Source organism: Colobus angolensis, unplaced genomic scaffold, assembly GCF_000951035.1.
Source record: "Colobus angolensis palliatus isolate OR3802 unplaced genomic scaffold, Cang.pa_1.0 Scaffold447, whole genome shotgun sequence".
Classification (NCBI taxonomy): Eukaryota; Metazoa; Chordata; class Mammalia; order Primates; family Cercopithecidae; genus Colobus; species Colobus angolensis.
In genome coordinates, this window is record NW_012117899.1 from 1,156,587 (window position 1) to 1,177,803 (window position 21,217).

At 39.7% G+C, this 21,217-nt stretch overlaps 1 protein-coding gene across 1 annotated transcript in view; it reads left to right on the forward strand.

Annotated features, from left to right (window-relative positions):
• COPA (coatomer protein complex, subunit alpha) overlaps positions 1-21,217 on the forward strand; it is a 53,613-nt gene that overhangs the window by 1,346 nt on the left and 31,050 nt on the right. The window contains exons 2-8 of the mRNA XM_011957665.1: positions 1,806-1,919; positions 2,118-2,191; positions 6,747-6,827; positions 8,362-8,438; positions 9,486-9,595; positions 17,163-17,272; positions 19,205-19,304. Coding sequence (XP_011813055.1) covers positions 1,806-1,919; positions 2,118-2,191; positions 6,747-6,827; positions 8,362-8,438; positions 9,486-9,595; positions 17,163-17,272; positions 19,205-19,304 — 666 coding nt within the window. The remainder of the gene's footprint in view (positions 1-1,805; positions 1,920-2,117; positions 2,192-6,746; positions 6,828-8,361; positions 8,439-9,485; positions 9,596-17,162; positions 17,273-19,204; positions 19,305-21,217) is intronic.

Consider the following 21,217-nt stretch of genomic DNA (forward strand, 5'->3'; position numbering starts at 1 on the left):
CACTAACAAGCTGTATGACTTGGGTGACTTACTTAAGGTCTCTAAGTCTCTTATTTCCTCATCTGTAAAATAGTCTTTTATAGAAAGAATTAAAATGAGAAAGTATGGAATGTATTTATTACAGCGCCTGGTGTAGACTCAGTAGTGCAAAAAGTGGAGGCTGCTATCAATGTGTGAATATATTCTGAGCAGTTTCTAAGTCTCTTGGGAAACTTGACCTTGAAAGGTGGGTACCATTAAGAATTTCTGAGACCTGTATAGGTGAAATGGGTCTTCATAATCTTTCAGTTTTCTTTTCTGCTCCTAATTTCTTGCTGGGCAGTAGAGAAGGAAAAACAAAGATGTTGTAATAATTGAGGGCAAACATCCATTGTTGAGTGTATTTGTATATCATAATGGAAAAAAAAAAGAGAACCTAATGGAAAAATAGAAATTTAGAAGAAGAATTGTAAATGTTCAATAAATAATTAAAATAGTTCCACCTCACTAGTAATGAAAGAAATGCAAAAAAAAAAAAAAAAAAGTGAAGTTACTTTCTTGGGGGGAGGGTCTTAGATTTATAAAACAAAACAACAAATAGCTGATAACATCCTGGGTGCAAAATGGGCACCTCCATAAACTTCATGAGACTGTATATTGATAGTGTTTTTACATTTAAACATATGTACTAAAATGTTAAGTGCACATATTCTATTCCTGAGCAATCTCACAGGTCTTTAGCCTAGAGCAGTAATGATGCAAATAGGCTAGATTATGTGTAGAAGTATCTTCAGTAGGCTCTTCTGATAGCCAAAAATTGGGGGACAAAGTTAAATGCCTGTTAGAATAATGTAAAAGTTTGCAGAACAACATCATAATGTGATCCCCACTTTCATAAAACACTAAGGCCTATGTCTGTGTGTAACTGCATTAAAAATCTGAAAGGGTACACTCCAAACTGTTAGTAGTTGTTACCTCTGGGGACTTCCATTTCCAGTCTTGATAGAATAACAAACAAAATGTGTGAAACAAAGGTTCATACATTGCTCACAGACGTTGGGTGACACGCAGTGCAGGAAAATGATTCTTGAGAGAAGGGAAATAAACAAGGTGAGTCCTATGATTGTCATAGATTGCTGCCTAGAGAGTTTTCAGGCTTCAGTGAAGAGGGGAATCCCTTGTTCTTTCTGAGGAGACAAAAGTTTAGAGTGTGGGGAAGCAAAGATGCTAGATTTTGCAGGGCAGAATACCGGAGAAGAGGGGGCTGCAGAGAGAGAGCACTAGAGATCTGCAGGATGTCCTCTTGGGTCTTTGAGTACTGATCTGCATGTGAGAAAACTATTCAAAACCTGAAAAAGAACCACTGGAAAGGAGAAGGCAGAGCAGTCCCCAGAGCTCACACAGGGCTGGGACTAGTTTGTGTTCCTACTGGCCAGAATGGAAAGACTTCCTAATATTATAGGGCTTCAAATAGAGACCTCAGATGGCTATTGCTTTAATAATGGTTCCAGATTAAGCCTAGAATGAAGGCTGCTGTAGCCTCCCTGTAATAGAACCTAAAAGCAAGCCTTGAAAGGATCAACTGATTCCAAGTAACTTAATTGCATCCTAGAGCAAAGCCCAACAATATTTAAAGGAATATAACAAACATCTAGTACCAAACATAAAATTCATGATGGCTGGCATCCAGCAAAAAATCATCAAGCATGTCGAATGAATAAATGAACCTAGGATTAACCTTGCTGTTTCTTTTTCTTATCAGAATTGACAGAAGGTGACATCATGGGGCTTAGTTAGCTCATTGTATCATTTTCTATTTTTTTCAGGGCTCAGCTTTCACCCCAAAAGACCTTGGATCCTGACTAGTTTACATAATGGGGTCATCCAGTTATGGGACTATCGGATGTGCACTCTCATTGACAAGTTTGATGAACACGATGGTGAGATATTTCTAGGAGGAAGTTAAAGGAGTATAAGTATTTATCATATCCTGGGGTATTTAAAGCCTTGTTTGACATGGATTCCTCTATGATTAAAGAATGTGGAAGTGATAAAATGGAAAAATCCTGAATAGAAATCACCTTAGATATTAGAAAGGATAGCTCTCTCTAACATACATTGCCTGCCTTCTCCACCAGGTCCAGTGCGAGGCATTGACTTCCATAAGCAGCAGCCACTGTTCGTCTCTGGAGGAGATGACTATAAGATTAAGGTACAGAGGGTCTGTCATGACTGAGAATAAAGGACAGAGGATGTGGGAAGGTTTGGGAATCGTGAAAGGGACTGAAAGACAGGGAAGTTCATTCATACAGAGCTCAGGCTTTTGACAACATTATCTGAAGAACTTACCCAGCAAACATTTATTGAATGCTTACTGTATACCAGACACTGTTTTCTTTTTTGGGAATTCAAAAATAAATAAGAAATGGCTTCTGTTTTCAAGGAGCTTTTATTCTAATAGAGGAGATAAACATATATCCAAGTAATAGCATGTATAGTTTGGTGAGTGATGTAATAGATATTCACAGTGAAATAGGAAAGAGCAGTACAGGTGCAAAGAAAAAAGGCGTGATACAGCTAGATACAGGGCAACTCTTACTAGTTTTGTATGGAGAAAACCTGAAGAAATGTTGAGAGAAGGGGCAGAAGATGAGAGGAGCCAGATCATGGAGTACCTCAGGAGTTTAGATGTTATCATGCAGATAACATCATGCAGCACTCAGGAGTTTAGATGTTATCATGCAGATAACAAGGAGCAATTTAAGGAACTTAAATACAGGAGTGATATCAGATTTATATGTTTTTAAAATGATTACTTGGTGGTAATTAAAGAAAAGATTGGATGATTTGGGCAGAACTGGAGACAAAGATACCAGTCAGGAAACCTGAGCTTAGGTAGTAGCATTTGAAATGGAGAGAAGGAGATGGATGTGAGAATTTAAGGAAATGAATCAGTATGTCCGTTAGATGATGGTCAATAAGGAGAAATAAATGAGATGGCCAATAAGGAGAAATAAGGGGCAATAAGGAGAAATAAATGAGATGATTTTCAGGCTTCTAGTTTAGGTTACTGGGTAAAGGGGGTGTCATTAATTAGGAAGGGAAAATCAGGAGTAGATAGTTTTCTGGAGTGGAAGAGAATGGGTAATGAATTCCATCTTGTCTCTGATAATTTTGAGGGAGCTAAGAGACAGTCTAGTTGAGGTGTCCGTGCTAGAAATATATTTGTGATTTGTCATCATGAAGGGAGGAGCCAAAGGAGAAGCAGTAGAAGATATTGCTCAAGGAGTACGTTGAATAAGAAGACAGACCATCATTTAAGGGAGAGAGAGGAAGTAGAGTTAGTATGGGAAACAGTGATTTCAGGAGTTCAAGATGAACCAAGAGGGAGAAGAAGCCTGTTGCATGCCAAGGAAGAAGAGAATTTTGGGAAGGAGAAAGCGTTTAGAATAAGATCAAGACTGAGAAATAACCTTTAAAGTGCTTAATTTGGAAGGCCTTAGTATAAAATGAGGAAGCAGACAGAATATAGGCAATTCTTTGAAGATGATTGACTCATAATAGCGAAAGTTAGAGCCAGAGACTAGCAACCTATAAAAATAAATCAAAATTTCCTTTATTTACTTCCTTTAGTTGTTTTCATTAAGTCTATCTATCAAACCAAACCAGTGAAATTTACTTGATAAAAAGGTAAAGTCTTTTTCATAAGCAACTTCAAGAAGTTATATATTGTGATTATACCACAGAACTTAGGTGACAGGAGTAATGAGTGACAGCTGCCTACAGAGAAAAGAGCTATTGGAATTATAGGAAGGACATTTATTTCTGTTTTCTAGTTTTTAGGCACCACATCCTGGGGCAATCAAAACTCAAATCACCTGATAGATCTCAGAAGCCCATAGGATATCACCTCATTATAATATTTTTGTATTTGTTGTTTATAGTGATGAACATTGAGTATCAAGAATGGTTAACTTGGGATTCTTATAATCTGTTTAAAAAGGAAAAACTGGATGTTAATTAAGAAAAAAGTTTTCCCAAAATGACTAATACTTTGGAAAAGAAATAATCTTCCACTTATGAAATGTCCAGAATAGGTAAATCTATTGAAACGCAAAGTAGACTAGTGATTGTCTAGGGTCGGAGGGGTTGGGAGGAAATGAGGAGTGACAGCCAATGGGTATGAATGTCTTAGGGGAGTGAATAAAAATGTCCTAAAATTGATGGTTGCACAATGGTGAATATACTAAAAACCATTGAATTTTATACTTTAGATGAATAAACTGTATGGTATTTGAACTGTATCTCAATAAAGCTGTTATTAAAACAAAGGAATTCTTTACTAGCTGGTAGGTGTATAGTGCTATCATTCAGTGGGGTTTTTTTTTGTTTGTTTTTTTGTTTGTTTGTTTTTTGTGACTGAGTCTGCGCTGTTGCCCAGGCTGGAGTGCAATGGCGTGATCTTGGCTCACCGCAACCTCCACCTCCCAGGTTCAAGTAATTCTCCTGCCTCAGGCTCCTGAGTAGCTTGAATAGCAGGCATGCGCCACCACGCCCGGCTAATTTTGTATTTTTAGTAGAGATGGGGTTTCTCCATGTTGGTCAGGCTGTTCTCAAACTCCCAACCTTGGGTGATCTTCCCGCCTCAGCCTCCCAAAGTGCTGGAATTATAGGCGTGAGCCACCACACCCAGCCATTCAGTGGTTTTAATTAATTTAATTTCTCTGATGACTAATAAACTTGAACATTTTTTCATAAAAAGGGGGATTATCTAGAAAAGTTATGTCTGTGGACTATCATATTGCTTGCTATATCCAGATAAATGTAGCATTAGTATAATCTTCATTTACAAAGAGTAAGACGGGGAGCCCAGCAAATGGTCAGAGTATTGGTCTAAAACCCCTATAAGTCTTTAAGGATTTACAGTTTTGGAGCTTGACTTAGGCCATTGAAGGAGTCAAGACATTTTGAAGCTAGAAATATGAAAGTTTAAAACACTGAACTATAAGGGGGAAAAAGTCAGTTAAAGAATAGTGTTTATGGTATGATCTAATTTTTATGTGAAACTCCGCTGTGTACATGTGTATTTATATGTAGCTGATTGAATAGATAGAGGCGAAGGTATTGGAATACTTTAACTTTTCATGTTATTCTTATTTCCATGCATAATGCTTGCTGAGCACTTACCTAGCGTCAGGCACTGTGTTAGGTGGTAAGGGTATAGTGTTGAGCATGCTGGGCAAGAACCCTGCCTTTAAGGAACTCAGCATTCTTGTTTGGAAGATCATACTTTTGAATTGTCTGAATTTGTTACAGGAAATGATATTTTTATAATTTACTAAAGAAAAGTTAAAAATAAGAAATAGTAACAAGCTGGCCCAGATTGATTATAAACAAATATTAAAAAGAAATTTTTAAAAATTAAATGAAATAAAAAGAAAAATGCATCTGGTCTCTATTTTGTACATTTTAGGGGATTTTCTGAATGAGGAAGATAAGCTGTTTTGTATTTATGCTCCTGGTTTTCATGTCTTCAGTTGTGTTTGTTGATGCCTAGTACTTTGGTAGTTGACTCAACTTCACATCTGAATATGATATTGTTTCTCTGGTTAGCTCAGCCTTACTGAGCAATGTAGTATTTTCCATGTAATAAGTTAAAGTCTGTTTGCTTGACAGTTGAGTACAGACCACGTATGTATGGGCATCATTTGCCATCAGGTTAGGAGTCTAAGAAGCTGATGCCGTATATTACTGTTTTCCTTGGAGTCATGGTATCTATCTGTCCTACTTTTTTTTGAGATCAGGCCTCTTTGTCGCCCAAGCTGGAGTCCTGTGGTGCGATCTCGACTTACCGCAACCTCGGCCTCCCAGGTTCAAGTGATCCTGCTGCTGCAGCCTCCCAAGTAGCTGGAATCACATCCGGCTAATTTTTTGTGTGTTTTTGTAGAGACGGGGTTTCCCCGTGTTGGCCAGTCCGGTCTCAAACTCCTGACCTCAGGTGATGCCCCCTTGACCTCCCAAAATGCTGGGATTACAGGCATGAGCCATCGTGCCCGGCCTGTCATACTTTTCAAAAGTGATGGGTAAAGCATTAAGGGGCCTGTATTCAAGCTGAGAGCACAATTATGCAATAGAAAAAAGAGTTTCAAATCAAGCCCCGGTTAAATATTTCCCGCTACTAAATACAGATGGTTTCTTCCCAAAGAAAGAAAAACTTTTCTCTTTTTTTTTTTTTGAGACCGGGTCTCACTTTGTCGCCCAGGCTGGAGTACAATGGCATGATTTTGGCTCACTGCAATCTCTGCCTCCTGGGTTCAAGTGATTGTCTTGCCTCAGCCTCTGGAGTAGCTGGGACTACAGGCGAATGCCACCATGCCCGGCTAATTTTTTGTATTTTTAGTAGAGATGGAGTTTCACTGTGTTAGCCAGGGTGGTCTCATTTTCTTGGCCTTGTGATTCATCCACCTCGACTTCCCAAAGTGCTGGGATTACAGGCATGAGCTACTGCGCCCAGCCTGAAAAACTTCAATAATTTCATATTTATCTTTTCCCTAATCACACCCCAACCCCACATTGTTTATCTGACTTATAGTTTCATTCTTGTTCTTTGTCCCTCAAATCTTAAGGCTTCCTACCAAGGTTCCTACCTATTTAGAAATACCAGAGTACAAATATGTATGTAAACCCATATTTATATACATATTTTTATCTCTATAGAGGCCCAATAGGTATATTTCTGTTTCTTAGTTTGATTTCTGTCTTTGCAGGTTTGGAATTACAAGCTTCGGCGCTGTCTTTTCACATTGCTTGGGCACTTAGATTATATTCGCACCACGTTTTTTCATCATGTAAGTAATCATGGTGGCACTAGTTTGGAGCATTCTTACTTTCCCCATAGTAATCTTTATTTGATCCTTGAGAACCTATGTTTTAATAACAGAGTTGTTTTTGGAGTGGCTCCAAAGCAGAAAGGTATTGACCTTTCTGCTTTGTTTCTTTCTGCAAAAGGAAGCACTTGGGATTGTACTGAATTTAATTTTATTGGATTCAGTGGATTCTATGGGAAGTCATTGTTTCTCTGTAGGGAAAAGTAGGGATTTGATTTCAGGTTTGCTGAACCAAAAAACAAAAGTTTGCCAGCTAATCCCAGGTAGGGTATTATTAATAAGTAGTAGGTGTGTCTGGAAGATCAGACTAAGGTGCCATTTTGATGAGCTAACAAACGTTTTGAAGTATTAACAATCCGTCTATCCTAGGATTTTTGGGTCTGGTGGAGGCTGTTCCCTTAGCCAGGCTTACTACTTTCTTTGAGCTGCCAGGTATCATAGTAGATTTAGATAGTGAGATTACAGACTCCCAACCTCTGAATCCATTTGCAACCTGAAAGGATCTCCTTATAATTCTGTGTATTAGCATTAACTTATACTATTCTTTGATTGCCAGTAAATTAAGTCTTTGAATTAAGTTAGAAAGAATATGATGAAATAAACAATAATTTACTGGTTGAGTGTGCATTTTTCTTTAATTAAAAAATTTTAGGATAGGCGAGAATGAGAAAATTACAATTTAAACATTTCAGAATGATAACCACTCAATAAGATAATTTAAGTAGGAATTGTTTGTCATTGCCATAAAGGACTTCCTGAAGATCCTTGCCTAGAACAAGTTGCCATCTACCTGGAAAGTTATGAAAAACCTTATTTTCTTTCATTTTACCAGCTCAGGAAATACGTGTGTGCCTTATACTTTCTAAGCTTTGTGCTAAATACTGATGTTAGAGGTACTATCTCTGTATTGAAGATAGAGATACTGTCTATCTTCAGTGTTTAACACAAAGCTTAGCAAGTGAAGTAAGAAGGAAGTGTAAATAAGAAGTACTTCCTTTTCTCAACAATCTTACAGATTCCAAAAAGGCTAAATTGTCTTTACATGTTACTTTCTGCTTTGGTTGCTGAGACCTGGGAATTTTTTGAAACTGGACAGAAAGAAGTCAGACAATAAAATAATATTCCCATCCTAGAGTTAAAGGTAGAAGAATCTTTCACAGGATCTTAATTTACATGATTAACTATATATAATACACACACATACACACATATAGAAGAAAATGTAAATGTATATGTCACTATCTGCCTCTGAGAATCTATTATGCCTCTGACTGGCTTCCATTCTTAAGTCTTATAGGTGAAAGTGCCAAAGTTGAAAAAAGCCGTTAGAGTGGTAGAGAAAAGGCAACAGCTAACCTGGTAGCAAAAGCAGCAGCCCCTTTGCTAATGTAGCTAAGCTGTTAAGCAATGCAATTCTTTAGAGAAAAATGATTACAAGAGGCTGATAAAACAAATTTGTTTAATGTTTAAAGCCTTTGTCTGGAATATCTTTCAGGAATATCCCTGGATTCTGAGTGCCTCAGATGATCAGACCATCCGAGTGTGGAATTGGCAATCTAGAACCTGTGTTTGGTAAAGCAGGAGGCAGAGGGCTCAAAAAGAGTCTTCATTTTTCCTACTTTTTCATAATCAGCTTCTCTTACAACAATCTTCTCCCTTCCCAAATGGCTATGTCGGCTGATTAATTACTGATTGTATTTGTAGGATGCTTTTAAGTGCAAAATAATAAATGTAAAGGCAATCCCATATATGAATCTGGATCTTCCAGTAATTTCTTACCAGGAAGAGAAGTCATACAGCCTTTTAGAACAAGAACTTTTAGCTGGTTTTCAATTATTTTCCCAGAAAACCCGAGTCAAGGTCTAGACCTTTGTCTTATTTTGTGTTTGGAGCTGGAGCTTTACATAGAACCTTCCATGAAGAGTTAAGGACCATTTAAAGTGATGGCCTTGGCCTGGTGCCATGGCTCACGCTTGTAATCCCAACACTTTGGGAGGCCAAGGCGGGCAAATCACCTGAGTTCATGAGTTCGAGACCAACCTGGCCAAGATGGTGAAACCCCCATCTCTACTAAAAATACAAAAATAAGCTGGACACGGTGGCTCGTGCCTGCAGTCCCAGCTACTTGGGAGGCTGAGGCAGAGAATTGCTTGAACTGGGGAGGCAGAGGTTGCAGTGTGCCGAGATTGTGCCATTGCACTCCAGCCTAGGCAACAGAGTGAAACTCTGTCTCAAAATAATAATAATAATAATAAATAAAGTGCTGGCCTTTAAAAGAGATACCTTACTAAAATCTCACAGATAATTTACAGTATGAATTACTGAGATTACATTTATTTTGATATTATAAAATATTTTTGAGAGGAGAGCTATGCAATCTCAGTTCTCCTGAAATTAGTAATATTTAAATACTAAAGCATTACAGGCAAGAAGAGAACTGTTGTTAAAATAACTGACTGGGATGATTATTAGTTCACAATTGGTAGGATGACCTGCCTTTGTCTCCATAAAAATATAATTGGATAAGCATTTATTGAATATGGAGAAAGGTATTTAGTTTAGGAGTCTGTTGACTTCCACCTCTAATTTGGTATTGTCTTTTTTTTTTTTTTTTTGCAGTGTGTTAACAGGGCACAACCATTATGTGATGTGTGCTCAATTCCACCCCTCAGAAGACTTGGTAGTATCAGCCAGCCTGGACCAGACTGTGCGCGTTTGGGATATTTCTGGTGAGCTTCCCAAGTTCAGGGGACAACCTGGTCATGTCTGGTGCAAAACTGCAATTGCTTAAAATAGTGAGGAAAGTTGACTTAGGACTGGAAAATTTAGAATATTCTGTTTTATAATAGCGTCTTTGTTTCTGAGGGTGTTGAATCTGCTTTGATCGTTCTTCATATTGGAAGTCTTCTCTAAGAAAAGAGATAACTCTAGAAAATTCATTTGATTTGAAGAAATTTTAACTCTACTTAGATCAGCTTTTAGTTAAAATCTATATACTGTTGGGACATTTGATTAAGAATCAGGCTTTGCACTACAAATAAGAAAAAAATACATCTATGACAAAAAGAAATTTTTAGAATAGATTAATACAGGGAAACAAGACTGTTGGACCCTGTTGCTTTATTTAAAAATAGTAAAATCTCTCTATTACATTTCTTCTAGTGCAAGGAGCATGGTTGGGTTCTAGGAGTTGGTGACTTTTATGTCCAGAATACCTTTTTTTTTTTTTCCTAAGAGGGAGTCTTGCTTTGTTGCCCAGGCTAGAGTGCAGTGGTGCGATGATCTTGGCTCACTGCAACCTCCATCTCCCGGGTTTAAGCAATTCTCCTCCCTCAGCCTCCTGAGTAGCTGGGACTACAGGCGCATGTGACCACGCCTGGCTAATTTTGGTGTCTTAATTAAAGACGGGGTTTCCCCATATTGGCCAGGCTGGTCTCAAACTCCTGCCCTCGTAATCCGCCTGCCTTGGCCTCCCAAAGTGCTGGGATTATAGGTGTGAGCCACTGTGGCTGGCCTTTTTTTTTTTTTTTTTGAGATGGACTCTCACTCTGTTGCCCAGGCTGAAATGCAGTGGCGTGATCTCAGCTCACTACAACCTCTGCCTCCTGGGTTCAAGCGATTCTTGTGCCTCAGCCTCCTGTGTAATTAAGATTACAGGTGTGTGTCACCACGCACAGCTAATTTTTGTATTTTTAGTAGAGACAGGGTTTCACCATGTTGGCCAGGCTGGTCTTGAACTCCTGACCTCAGGTGATTCACCCACCTTGCCCTCCCAAAGTGCTGAGATTATAGGCGTGAGCCACTGTGCCTGGCCCAGAATACCTTTTAATGGACAGATTTAGGACTAGAAATTAAACAATTTATAGATTATGGATAGTTGGGATAATTCCTCCTTTTACAGTTTACATATCTTTATTTTGAGACAAGGATTTAAATGTTTAGTCTTATATAGAGGAGATCTAAGAAAGTGCTACCTAGAGAATTTAAATGCAGAGTGGACTGTACCTGTGAGAATGATGGAAGTGCTTCGTGGTGGAATAGGGAAATCAAACACTAAATGCTGTAGTTCCCTGACCAGTTAGTATCTGTTGTTTCTTTCTTTTTTTAATTATTTATTTATTTATTTTTTTCCTTCTTGAGACAGTCTCACTCTGTCACCTGGACTAAAGTGCCGTGGCATTCTATATTCTCAGCTCACTATAACCTCTGCCTCCTGGATTCAAGCGATTTTCATTCCTCCACCTCCCATGTAGCTGGGATTACAGATATGTGCCACCGTGCCCAGCTACTTTTTGTATTTTTAGTAGAGACAGGGTTTCACCATGTTGGCCAGGCTGGTCTCAAGCTCCTGATCTCAGGTGATCTGCCCACCTTTGCCTCCCAGAGTGCTGAGATTACAGGCACGAGCCACAATGCCCAGGCTGTTGTTTCTTTCTATTCATTTCCTTAGAAATTCTTGGAGATGGCCGGGCGCGGTGGCTCAAGCCTGTAATCCCAGCACTTTGGGAGGCCGAGACGGGTGGATCACGAGGTCAGGAGATCGACACCATCCTGACCAACACGGTGAAACCCCGTCTCGACTAAAAAAAAAAAAAACCAGCCGGGCGAGATGGCGGGCGCCTGTAGTCCCAGCTACTCGGGAGGCTGAGGCAGGAGAATGGCGTAAACCCGGGAGGCGGAGCTTGCAGTGAGCCGAGATCGCGCCACTGCACTCCAGCCTGGGCGACAGAGCTAGACTCCGTCTCAAAAAAAAAAAAAAAAAAAAATTCTTGGAGATGTGAGTTCTTTGAAATGTCAGTGACTGGACTACAAAACATGTTTCATTCTATGAAAGGAAGGCCCCCCTCATAGATCTTTGTTTGGTTCTTTGTAATAAAGGAGTCATCCTCTGCATTGTACAGTGGAGGTGATAACTGTTCCCAACTCCACTGTGGCATGGGGGGCTGGGGCAATAATGGCACTTGTTTTTATAGACCATTAATGAACAGCAAGCTGAAAATTTGGATTCTGGGATACAGCATTTGGAATGTTGCAATAGCAGTTGTTTAGGTTAATGTAGCATAGAAACAAGACAAGGGGAGATGGAGACAATTGTAGAGTAGAACCTCTAGATCACGCTGTCTTCGTCTTTTTCAAAGGCTTAGAATGAAAGGGAGTAGTATAAACGAGGTATTGGAGATAGGGCAGTTGTACTCTCCTTCCCTAGGGCTTTGCCATTGCAGTTTTTCATCAGACTGACAAGGTTTTTTGAAGTACACCCAGATGTGACCAGCCATGCCAACAGGAGGAGCTAGACACAGGCGCTGTGAACCTGTGTCCTCTCCTCACTGCCAGTACCAGGGAGCTTAGCATCTACTCTCCCAGTAACCTCACTATGGCTTTCCATGGTTTTTCACTGTGCACACATTCAAAGCACTCTCTCTGTCTCAGGATATAGGAGCCTGATAGGGTTGGATCCCAATTCATGCTGTTCCAGCTGATTGGGGCAATTTTTTTGTTTGTTTGTTTTTGAGACAGAGTCTCACTGTTACCCAGGCTGGAGTGCAGTGTCATGATTTCAGCTCACTACAACCTCCACCTCCTGGGTTCGATTACCCTGCCTCAGCCTTCCAAGTAGCTGGGACTATAAGCACATGCCACCATGCCCAGCTAATTTTTGTGTTTTTAGTAGAGACAGGGTTTCACTATTTTGGCCAGGCTAGTCTCGAACTCCTGACCTCAAGTGATTTGGCTGCCTCAGCCTCCCAAAGTGCTGGGATTATAAGCATGAGCCACTGCCCCCAGCCAGCAATTATCCAAAATAGCCTTTGTCAACCTGGATTCTGTGAGAGAATTAAGTGCTATAGAAAGTACTTTCGGCGGGGTGCGGTGGCTCAAGCCTGTAATCCCAGCACTTTGGGAGGCCGAGACGGGCGGTCTCGAGGTCAGGAGATCGAGACCATCCTGGCTAACACGGTGAAACCCCGTCTCGACTAAAAATACAAAAAACTAGCCGGGCGAGGTGGTGGGCGCTTGTAGTCCCAGCTACTTGGGAGGCTGAGGCAGGAGAATGGCGTAAACCCGGGAGGCGGAGCTTGCAGTGAGCTGAGATCCGGCCACTGCACTCCAGCCTGGGCGACAGAGCGAGACTCCATCTCAAAAAAAAAAAAAAGAAAGAAAGTACTTTCAGTGGCTGTTTCCATAGTTCTTCCAAGAATGGTATGTAGCTAATGCTATTCTAGATCATAGAGAATTTATTACATACCTAAACTGATGCTTTCGGGCATTAAGACTTAATTCTTTTCCAGAACACCAGGTTGAGAAGGGCTCTACTCTAAGAGTAATGTTTGTGCCACCTGATGCCAGCCTAGCATGTTCCCTGCAGTCTAGCCAGTGCAGTTTGGGGGCAATCAGGTGGTTGGATTATTGGTGATCATGAAATGCTCAAGGCACGAAATACTTTTCTTTACCTTTTGCAGACAGAGAACATTTTTACATCAAAATTAAGGGCCCTAGATCAGAGAAGAGAGGGAGAGAGTGTGACACCATGAGGTTTATACTTGCTCTTGAATGTGTGAAGTGCATGGATTACTATATAATAATCTTGCAATTGCTATACTTTATTTATGTGGTAGTGAGAATTTTGTGCTAACTTGCTGTACTAATGTTAATGCTGTCTTTACCATTTCTAAGTGTTGTTCTTTACCCACAATTCTTGACTTCCAGTAACCCCTTAACCAGAGTGGAAGGAAATGCTTTGGTATTTAACAAAGTGCAGGAAGCTTTTGGGTTAGACTTTTATGCTTTCCTTCTCTAGAAATCAGCATATTCTTTTTCAGCAGAGTTCTTTTTTGCTATTGGGTTCAAATAAGATAGAAAACAGGAAGAGGAATTAGCTTTCCTATCTGTTAAAGACCAGTGTTTATATTTCCAAAACAGAGAAGTTAGTTCTGAATAAGAGTATGAATACTCCCAAATTTAGAGGACTAATTCTAATTTTTTTGACTATCTTTTTTTGAAAGGGACACTCTCTGAGTTAGTTAAGCAATAAGAGAATATAGAGATCTTTAAAGGAAAACCTATCTCTTGATACCTCTCCCATGGGGATTGAGCCCCACGGGGCTTAGCTTAACCTGAATCTTTTGTGTTAGCCTGGCAAAAACTATTTGTTTAAAAGGGAATGTATTTACAAACCTATATATAAAAGATTACTTTCTTAACTTGAGCTCCCAAGTAAACTGACAGTTAAATTATTTTAATAGGCTTGTACCTTTGCATGTCAAGCCCATGTAATTCAGGCTCAGTCTTTGAAATGGCTACTAAAAAAGTATTAATTTGCTGCCAAATCCTGTTATCATCCCTATCTTTTTCCTGCTTTCCCTGGTCCGTATTGGGAGGTGTGCATCAAACTGGTCCATTCTGAGTGTGTCCTCTTCTCCCTCTGGATTTGGGTAGCTGCTGTAGAAATTTTCCGTCTGTCGTTCAGTCCTAGCAAGTGGCTTGTTGAAGGCTCAAATATTTCTTCTCTAAGTATCTTTTCACTGCCTGTCACCATTCATCTGTCTGTTTTTGCCCTTCCCCTTTTCCTGGATCATTACACGCAAATGCAACAAAGCCTTCCATTCTGTCATACAGCTTTCCTTTTAATGTGTTTGTTGAAGCTTATTGGAGGTGAAGTTTCTCACAGCTGTCTGTCTTTGTATTTTCCTTTGAATCTGTTTCATATACCAGACTCATTAGAAAAAGTTGACAGATCTTATTAAAGGGACAAGTGTAATAAGTGAAAGGAGGCATCCCAGCAATAAAGTATTTATGAACCTTTGGGAGAATATATTGTAAAGCATCAGCTTTATTTCTGTCTACCTACTGGCTAAATGCTCATCTGGACAGAGGACAAAATAATTAAAATTGTTGTGGCCTTCTAAGCTCTTGCTTCTCCAGTGTTAAAATGTAGGTGCCACTATAACAAAAGAGATATATCACAGTTTTAAAACAATAAATATAAATGCGGTTATTAAACTTAAGTTTTTATATTTTCCTACAGATGGCAAAGTTTAGGCTTAAAATGACTTAGGTTTTCTTTCCTTTTTTTTGAGACGGAGTCTCATTCTGTTGCCCGGGCTGGAATGCAGTGGCGCGATCTCAGCTCATCGCAGCCTCCATCTCCCAGGTTCAAGTGATTCTCCTGCCTCAGCCTCCCAAGTAGCTGGGATTACAGACATGCACCGCCATGCCCAGCTAATTTTTGTCTTTTTAGTAGAGACAGGGTTTCACTGTTTGAGCCAGGATGGTCTTGAACTCCTGACCTCAGGTGTTCCACCTGCCTCGGCCTCCCAAAGTGCTGGGATTACAGACATGAGCCACTGCGCCCAGCCTCCTTTTTTTTTTAATTTGAGACAGAATTCGTTCTTTCACCCAGGCTGGAGTGAAGTGGCGCAATCTTGGCTCACTGCAACCTCTGCGCTACCCCCCCGCCACGCTGCCCCCCGGGTTCAAGCAGTTCCTCTGCCTCAGCCTCCCTAGTAGCTGGGATTACAGGCGTGCGCCACCATGCCTAACTAATTTTTGTATGTTTAGTAGACACGGGGTTTTGCCATGTTGGCCAGGCTGATCTCAAACTCCTGACCTCAGGTGATTCACCCACCTCGGCCTCCCAAAGTGCTAGGATTACAGGCGTGAGCCATCACGCCCAGGCTTTAGGTTTTATTTTCAGTAAGAGTTTTGGTTTTCCATTATACATAACTATCTTTTTTAAAAACATTTACAAGTACTAGGTAATTTCATCTTCCACTTTCCCCCTAAAATACTTCAAAAGATAGGATTTTAGTCTCAATTCTTTTTTTCTCATCTACAAACTGTTACAGTTTTACCTGCTTGCTCATTCCAAAGGTTTGTTATCAGAATCCAGTTGCATAGCATACGCTCTGAAAACTGCAAAGTACTTTTCGAATGTGAGATAGTAGTAGTGTTATCATAATTTTGGTTCTGACTGTAGCACAAATAGCTTTTAAAGATAGTTGTACTTGAGCCATATACGTGGGTCCTCTACAAATAAGACTGTTATTATTCTGGTGTCTTTTTCCTTCGTTTTTAAGTTACAGCCTAATTCCTCCCAGTAAAACTAGCCTCCAAAGGTTTTAATGGCAAAATCCAAGTATTCAAATCTATAATCAGCCTTTTAAGCAGGAACTTAAAAGGACATGACAGTTTTAATTATCTTGTTCTTTGTCCAAGAGTCAAGTAGTAGGCATGAGTACACTTTTTTACATGGGTTGTGGTTTTACATTATCTTCTACCAAATAGCTGTTTTGTCCTTAATAGGCCTAGTTTCTGTAACCCATTTGGAACTTCTCCCATCAGCTGTTGAAAGGCTTCAAGTTGAGAAACACTGTGCTGTGGCCTCTTCAAATGGCTTTTCTTTTTTGAGATAGGGTCTCAGTGTCACCCAGGCTGGAGTGTAGTGGCACCATCATGGCTCACTGCAGCCTCGACTTCCTGGGCTCAAACCATCCTCCTATCTCTCAGCCCCCCGAGTAGCTGGGACTATAGGTATGCGCCACTGCACCCAGTGAATTTTTTTTTTTTTTTTTTTTTTTGGAGAGACGGGGTTTTGCCATGTTGCTCAGGCTGGTCTGAAACTCCTGGGCTCAAGCGATTCACCTGCCTTGGCCTCCCAAAGTGCTAGGATTATAGGCTTGAACCACCATGCCTGCCTCAAATGGCTTTCCTTTAAAGTTTCTTGAGCCTAGTCTGAAGATAGAGAGTTATCTCAGTTGATTGTTCACAGTCAGTTACAGATTGAACTCCTTGTTCCACTCTTTTCCCCATTCTCACTGCTGCACTTGACTAGTCTTTTATAAAAAAGGAAAAATTTTCTGAAATGATGGGAAAAAAGCTGCTATAAATTTTATGAAGTTGAGAGTAGAAATTGAATGTTTACCATTTGGGGCCACATTTCAAGAACACAAGGACACTGAAGAATGGAAAGTGGGCGTTAACTGAAGCAGACACCTCTTGAGGTAAGATTTGCGGAAGAAGAGGTTAAAGTGTGCCGGAAATTTGGGTCACCCTCCTCTGGAAAGAAGTTCCGGTAATGGATCTGTTTAAGTGCTAAGGGAGCAGAAGAAAAGGTAGTGAATGTACTTCAATATTTTGAACATTTTTAGAAATAGGAATTCTTGAGTCTGTTTTCTTTCTTCAGTCTTTTCCATTTCTTTTTCTCTTCTTTTTCATTGTAGTTTCTGTGTTTCTGATACTGTGCTGTTTTAGATAACATTTATGTTTACATCTTTCTTCCTGCTCCTTATCCCTTCAAAGGTCTAAGGAAAAAAAACCTGTCCCCTGGTGCGGTGGAATCGGATGTAAGAGGAATAACTGGGGTTGATCTATTTGGAACTACAGATGCAGTGGTGAAGCATGTACTAGAGGTACTTATCTTTACAGCCAGGGACTGGATATGGGCTGTCATCTTGGGAAAGTCACAATATGCTGTTCATTTATTCATTCCTTCAACAAATATTTACAGAGTGCTTATTAAGTGCCAGGCACTGTTTGAGGTACTAGAAATCAAACTGTGAGTGAACCAACAGAGAAATGAAGCTTATGTGCCACCTGAGGGAGAGTATTATTACCTTATAAACACAGTGGGGAAAGGGAGAAGGCCAGGCGCAGACTTCATCACCATCCCAAAGCAGAGCCCATTCTCAAGCTTTCTGTAAGGCAGGGCAGCAAGAAATTTAATCAAAGTTATTGAGAACCAGCCATGTGTAACTTTTGTGCAGGTGAGAAAACAGAAAAGCATAAGGGAAAGAAACTAGTTTTTCTTTCAAAAATAATCTTCATAGCTACCCACTGAAGTAGATATTATCCCTATTTAGCAGACAAAAAAAAAAATTGAGATTTAGAGAAATTAAGCAGTCTACCAAAATCTACATGTATCTACTAAATAAATGTAAGAACTAAGATTTGAATTTGGATCTGACTGCAAAACCCAGGTGCTTTTCACTGCACTATGATATATCTCAATAATACTGCTAATTCAAAACTGCCTTATCCAGGATTCTGTCACACTACAGACTTTTTGGTCTAAAGATGTCTTTAGACTCTTAAAATTTATTGAGGACCCCAAAGAGTTTTTGTTTATGTGGGGTATGTGTGTCAATTTTTTACCACATTTTAAATTAAAACAACTTTTAAAAACGTGAAATGTATCAGCACACATTCTGTTAGCTGTCAGAACAATGATATCATATATCATGTGCTGGGAAACTCTATTGTATACTCATGAAATAATAAGAATGAAGAAGATAAATAGGCTGAGTGCAGTGGCTGACACCTGTAATCTCAGCACTTTGGGAGACCGAGGCTGGAGGATTACTTGAGGCCAGGAGTTTGAAACCAGCCTAGGCAACATAGCAAGATTTTGTCTCTACCAAAAAAAAAAAAAACAAAAAAACTGGGCATGGTGGTGCTCACTTGTAGTCCCTTGGGAGGCTGAGGTAGGAGAATCACTTGAGTTTGAGACTGCGGGGAGCAATTAGTATGATTGTACCACTGCACTCCAGCCTGGGTGACACAGCAAGACCTCATCTTAAAAAAAAAAAAAAGAATGAAGAAGCCAACATCTTAGTAATATTATGAAAATAGTTTTCACCTTGCAGATTTCTTAAAAGAATCTTGGAGCTCCTTCAAGATCAGACTGAGATTTCTGCATTAAGTTATAAAATTTGTCGGTTGGGCACTGTGGCTCACGCCTCTAATCCCAGCACTTTGGGAGGCCGAGGCAAATGGATCATGAGGCCAGTATTTCAAGACCAGCCTGGCCAAGATGGTAAAACCCTGTCTCTACTAAAAATACAAAAAATTAGCCAGGCGTGGTTGTAGGTGCCTGTAATCCCAGCTACTTGGGAGGCTGAGGCAGAGAATTGCTTGAACCCGGGAGGCAGAGGTTGCAATGAGCCGAGATCACGCCACTGCACTCCAACCTGGGCAACAGAGCGAGATTCCATCTAAAAACAATAAAAATTAAAATAAAATTTGTCTGGAGATACTAATAATTTTTTGTAGAACTAAGATAAAAATGGGCAAGTAAAAAAACAAAGCAGAATATCCTAAATGCAAATGAGGCTGAGTTTGGGGTTAGAAATATGTATTTGGAAATTCACATGAGAATTTGGGGTAATATATTGGAGGACAGACATGATAATTCTGATGCTCAAAATTTTAGATCAGCATAGTCTCTTGAATCTGTTCACATGAAGAATAAATCAGATATCTTTTACAACGGATAGCTTGATTCATTGATTTGCTTTGAGTGATGGCTATAAAGATGTTCTAGAAGAACCACTCTTTTTCTGCAGGGTCATGATCGTGGAGTAAACTGGGCGGCCTTCCACCCCACTATGCCCCTTATTGTATCTGGGGCAGATGATCGTCAAGTGAAGATCTGGCGCATGAATGGTGAGTGAACTGGTTACATTATCACCACTAGGAAATTGCCAGCCAGCAAGGTAAAGTAGGCAGGTCTTCTGAACTCTGACCTATTTTTCTATCTCAGGCTATTAATTAATACTAATGCCAGGAGCATAGAAATTATTTATTTTACAAATAAAATATATCATCTTCACAATTTTTATGTGTACAGTTAAGTGGTAATAAATATATTTATATTCTGTTTTCCTCCCTTCATTTCCTCCTTCACCCTCCTTCCCATTCTACTCTCTATCTTAATAATATCCACTTTTTAGCTTCCACATATGAGTGAGAATATGCCATATTTATCTCTGTTCTTGCCTTCACTTAACACAATGGCCTCCTGTTGCATCCATCATTTTGCTGCAAATTACCAGATTTCATTCTTTTTTATGACTGAATAATATTCCATTTTGTGTGTGTGTGTGTGTGTAATTTTCTTTATTCATCCTTTGATGAGCACTTAAGCTGATTCCGTATTTTGGCTATTGTGAATAGTGCTGCAATAAACAAATATGGGGATGCAAATACCGCTTTGATATATTAATTTCTTTTATTTGGGTATATACCCAGTAGTGGAATTGCTGGATAATATGGTAGTTCTGTTTTTAGTTTTTTGAGGAACCTCCATACTATTCTCCATTGTGACTATACTAATTTACATTCCCACCAACAGTGTAGGAGGGTTCCCCTTTCTCCATGCCTTCGCCAGCGTCTGTTATTGCCTGTCCTTTTGATGCAAGCCATTTTACCTGTGGTGAAATGATATCTCATTATGGATTTGATTTGCATGTCTTTTATTTCTGTATATATGTGTATATATTTCAGCCTTCATGTTAAGGACACATTGATTTGTGTTTCTCTGGTAATTAGTGATGAGCATTTTGCCCAGACCAATATCCTGGGACATTTCCCCAATGTTTTCTTCCAGTAGTTTCATGGTTTCTGGTCTTATATTTAAGTCTTTAATCCTTTTTGATTTGATTTTTGTGTGTGGTGAGAGATAGGAGTTTCATTCTTCTGCATATAGTTACCCCGTTTTCCCAACACTTTATTTTATGTTCTTGGCACCTTTGTTAAACATGAGTTGGCTATAGATTTGTGAATTTATATCTGGGTCCTCTATTCTGTTCCATTGGTCTGTGTGTCTGTTTCTGTGCCAGTACCACACTGTTTTGGTTACTCTAGCTTTGTAGTAAATTTTGAAGTCAGGTAGTGTGATGCCTCCAGCTTTGTTCTTTTTGCTCAGAATTGCTTTGGCTATTTGGGGTCTTTTGTGCTGCCATATAAATTTCAGGATTTTTTTTCCTGTTTCTGTGAAGAATATCTTTGATATTTTGATGGGGATTACAATAAATCTGTAAATTACTTTAGGTAGTAATTTACCCTGTCATTTTTACAATATTAATTCTTTCAACCCACAGGCATGGAATATCTTTCCATTTTCGGGGGTCCTCTTCAACTTCTTTCCTCAGAGTTTTATAGTTTTCCTTGTATGGCCCTTTTACTTCTTTGGTTAGAGTGATTCCTGGGCATTTTATATTTTTTGTAGTTACTATAAATGAGATTTCTTGATATTTTTTCAGATTGTTCACTGTTGGCATATATAAATGCCACTGATCTTTTGAGACGGGATCTCGCTCTGTCGCCCACGCTGGGGTACAGTGGCTCGATCTTGGCTTCCTGAAACCTCCCCCTCCCTGATTCAAGTGATTTTCTTTTTTTTTTTGAGACCGAGTCTCGCTCTGTCGCCTGGGCTGAAGTGCAGTGGCCGGATCTCGGCTCACTGCAAGCTCCGCCTCCCTCCCGAGTTCACGCCATTCTCCTGCCTCAGCCTCCGGAGTAGCTGGGACTACAGGCACCTGCCACCTCGCCCGGCTAGTTTTTTGTATTTTTTTTTA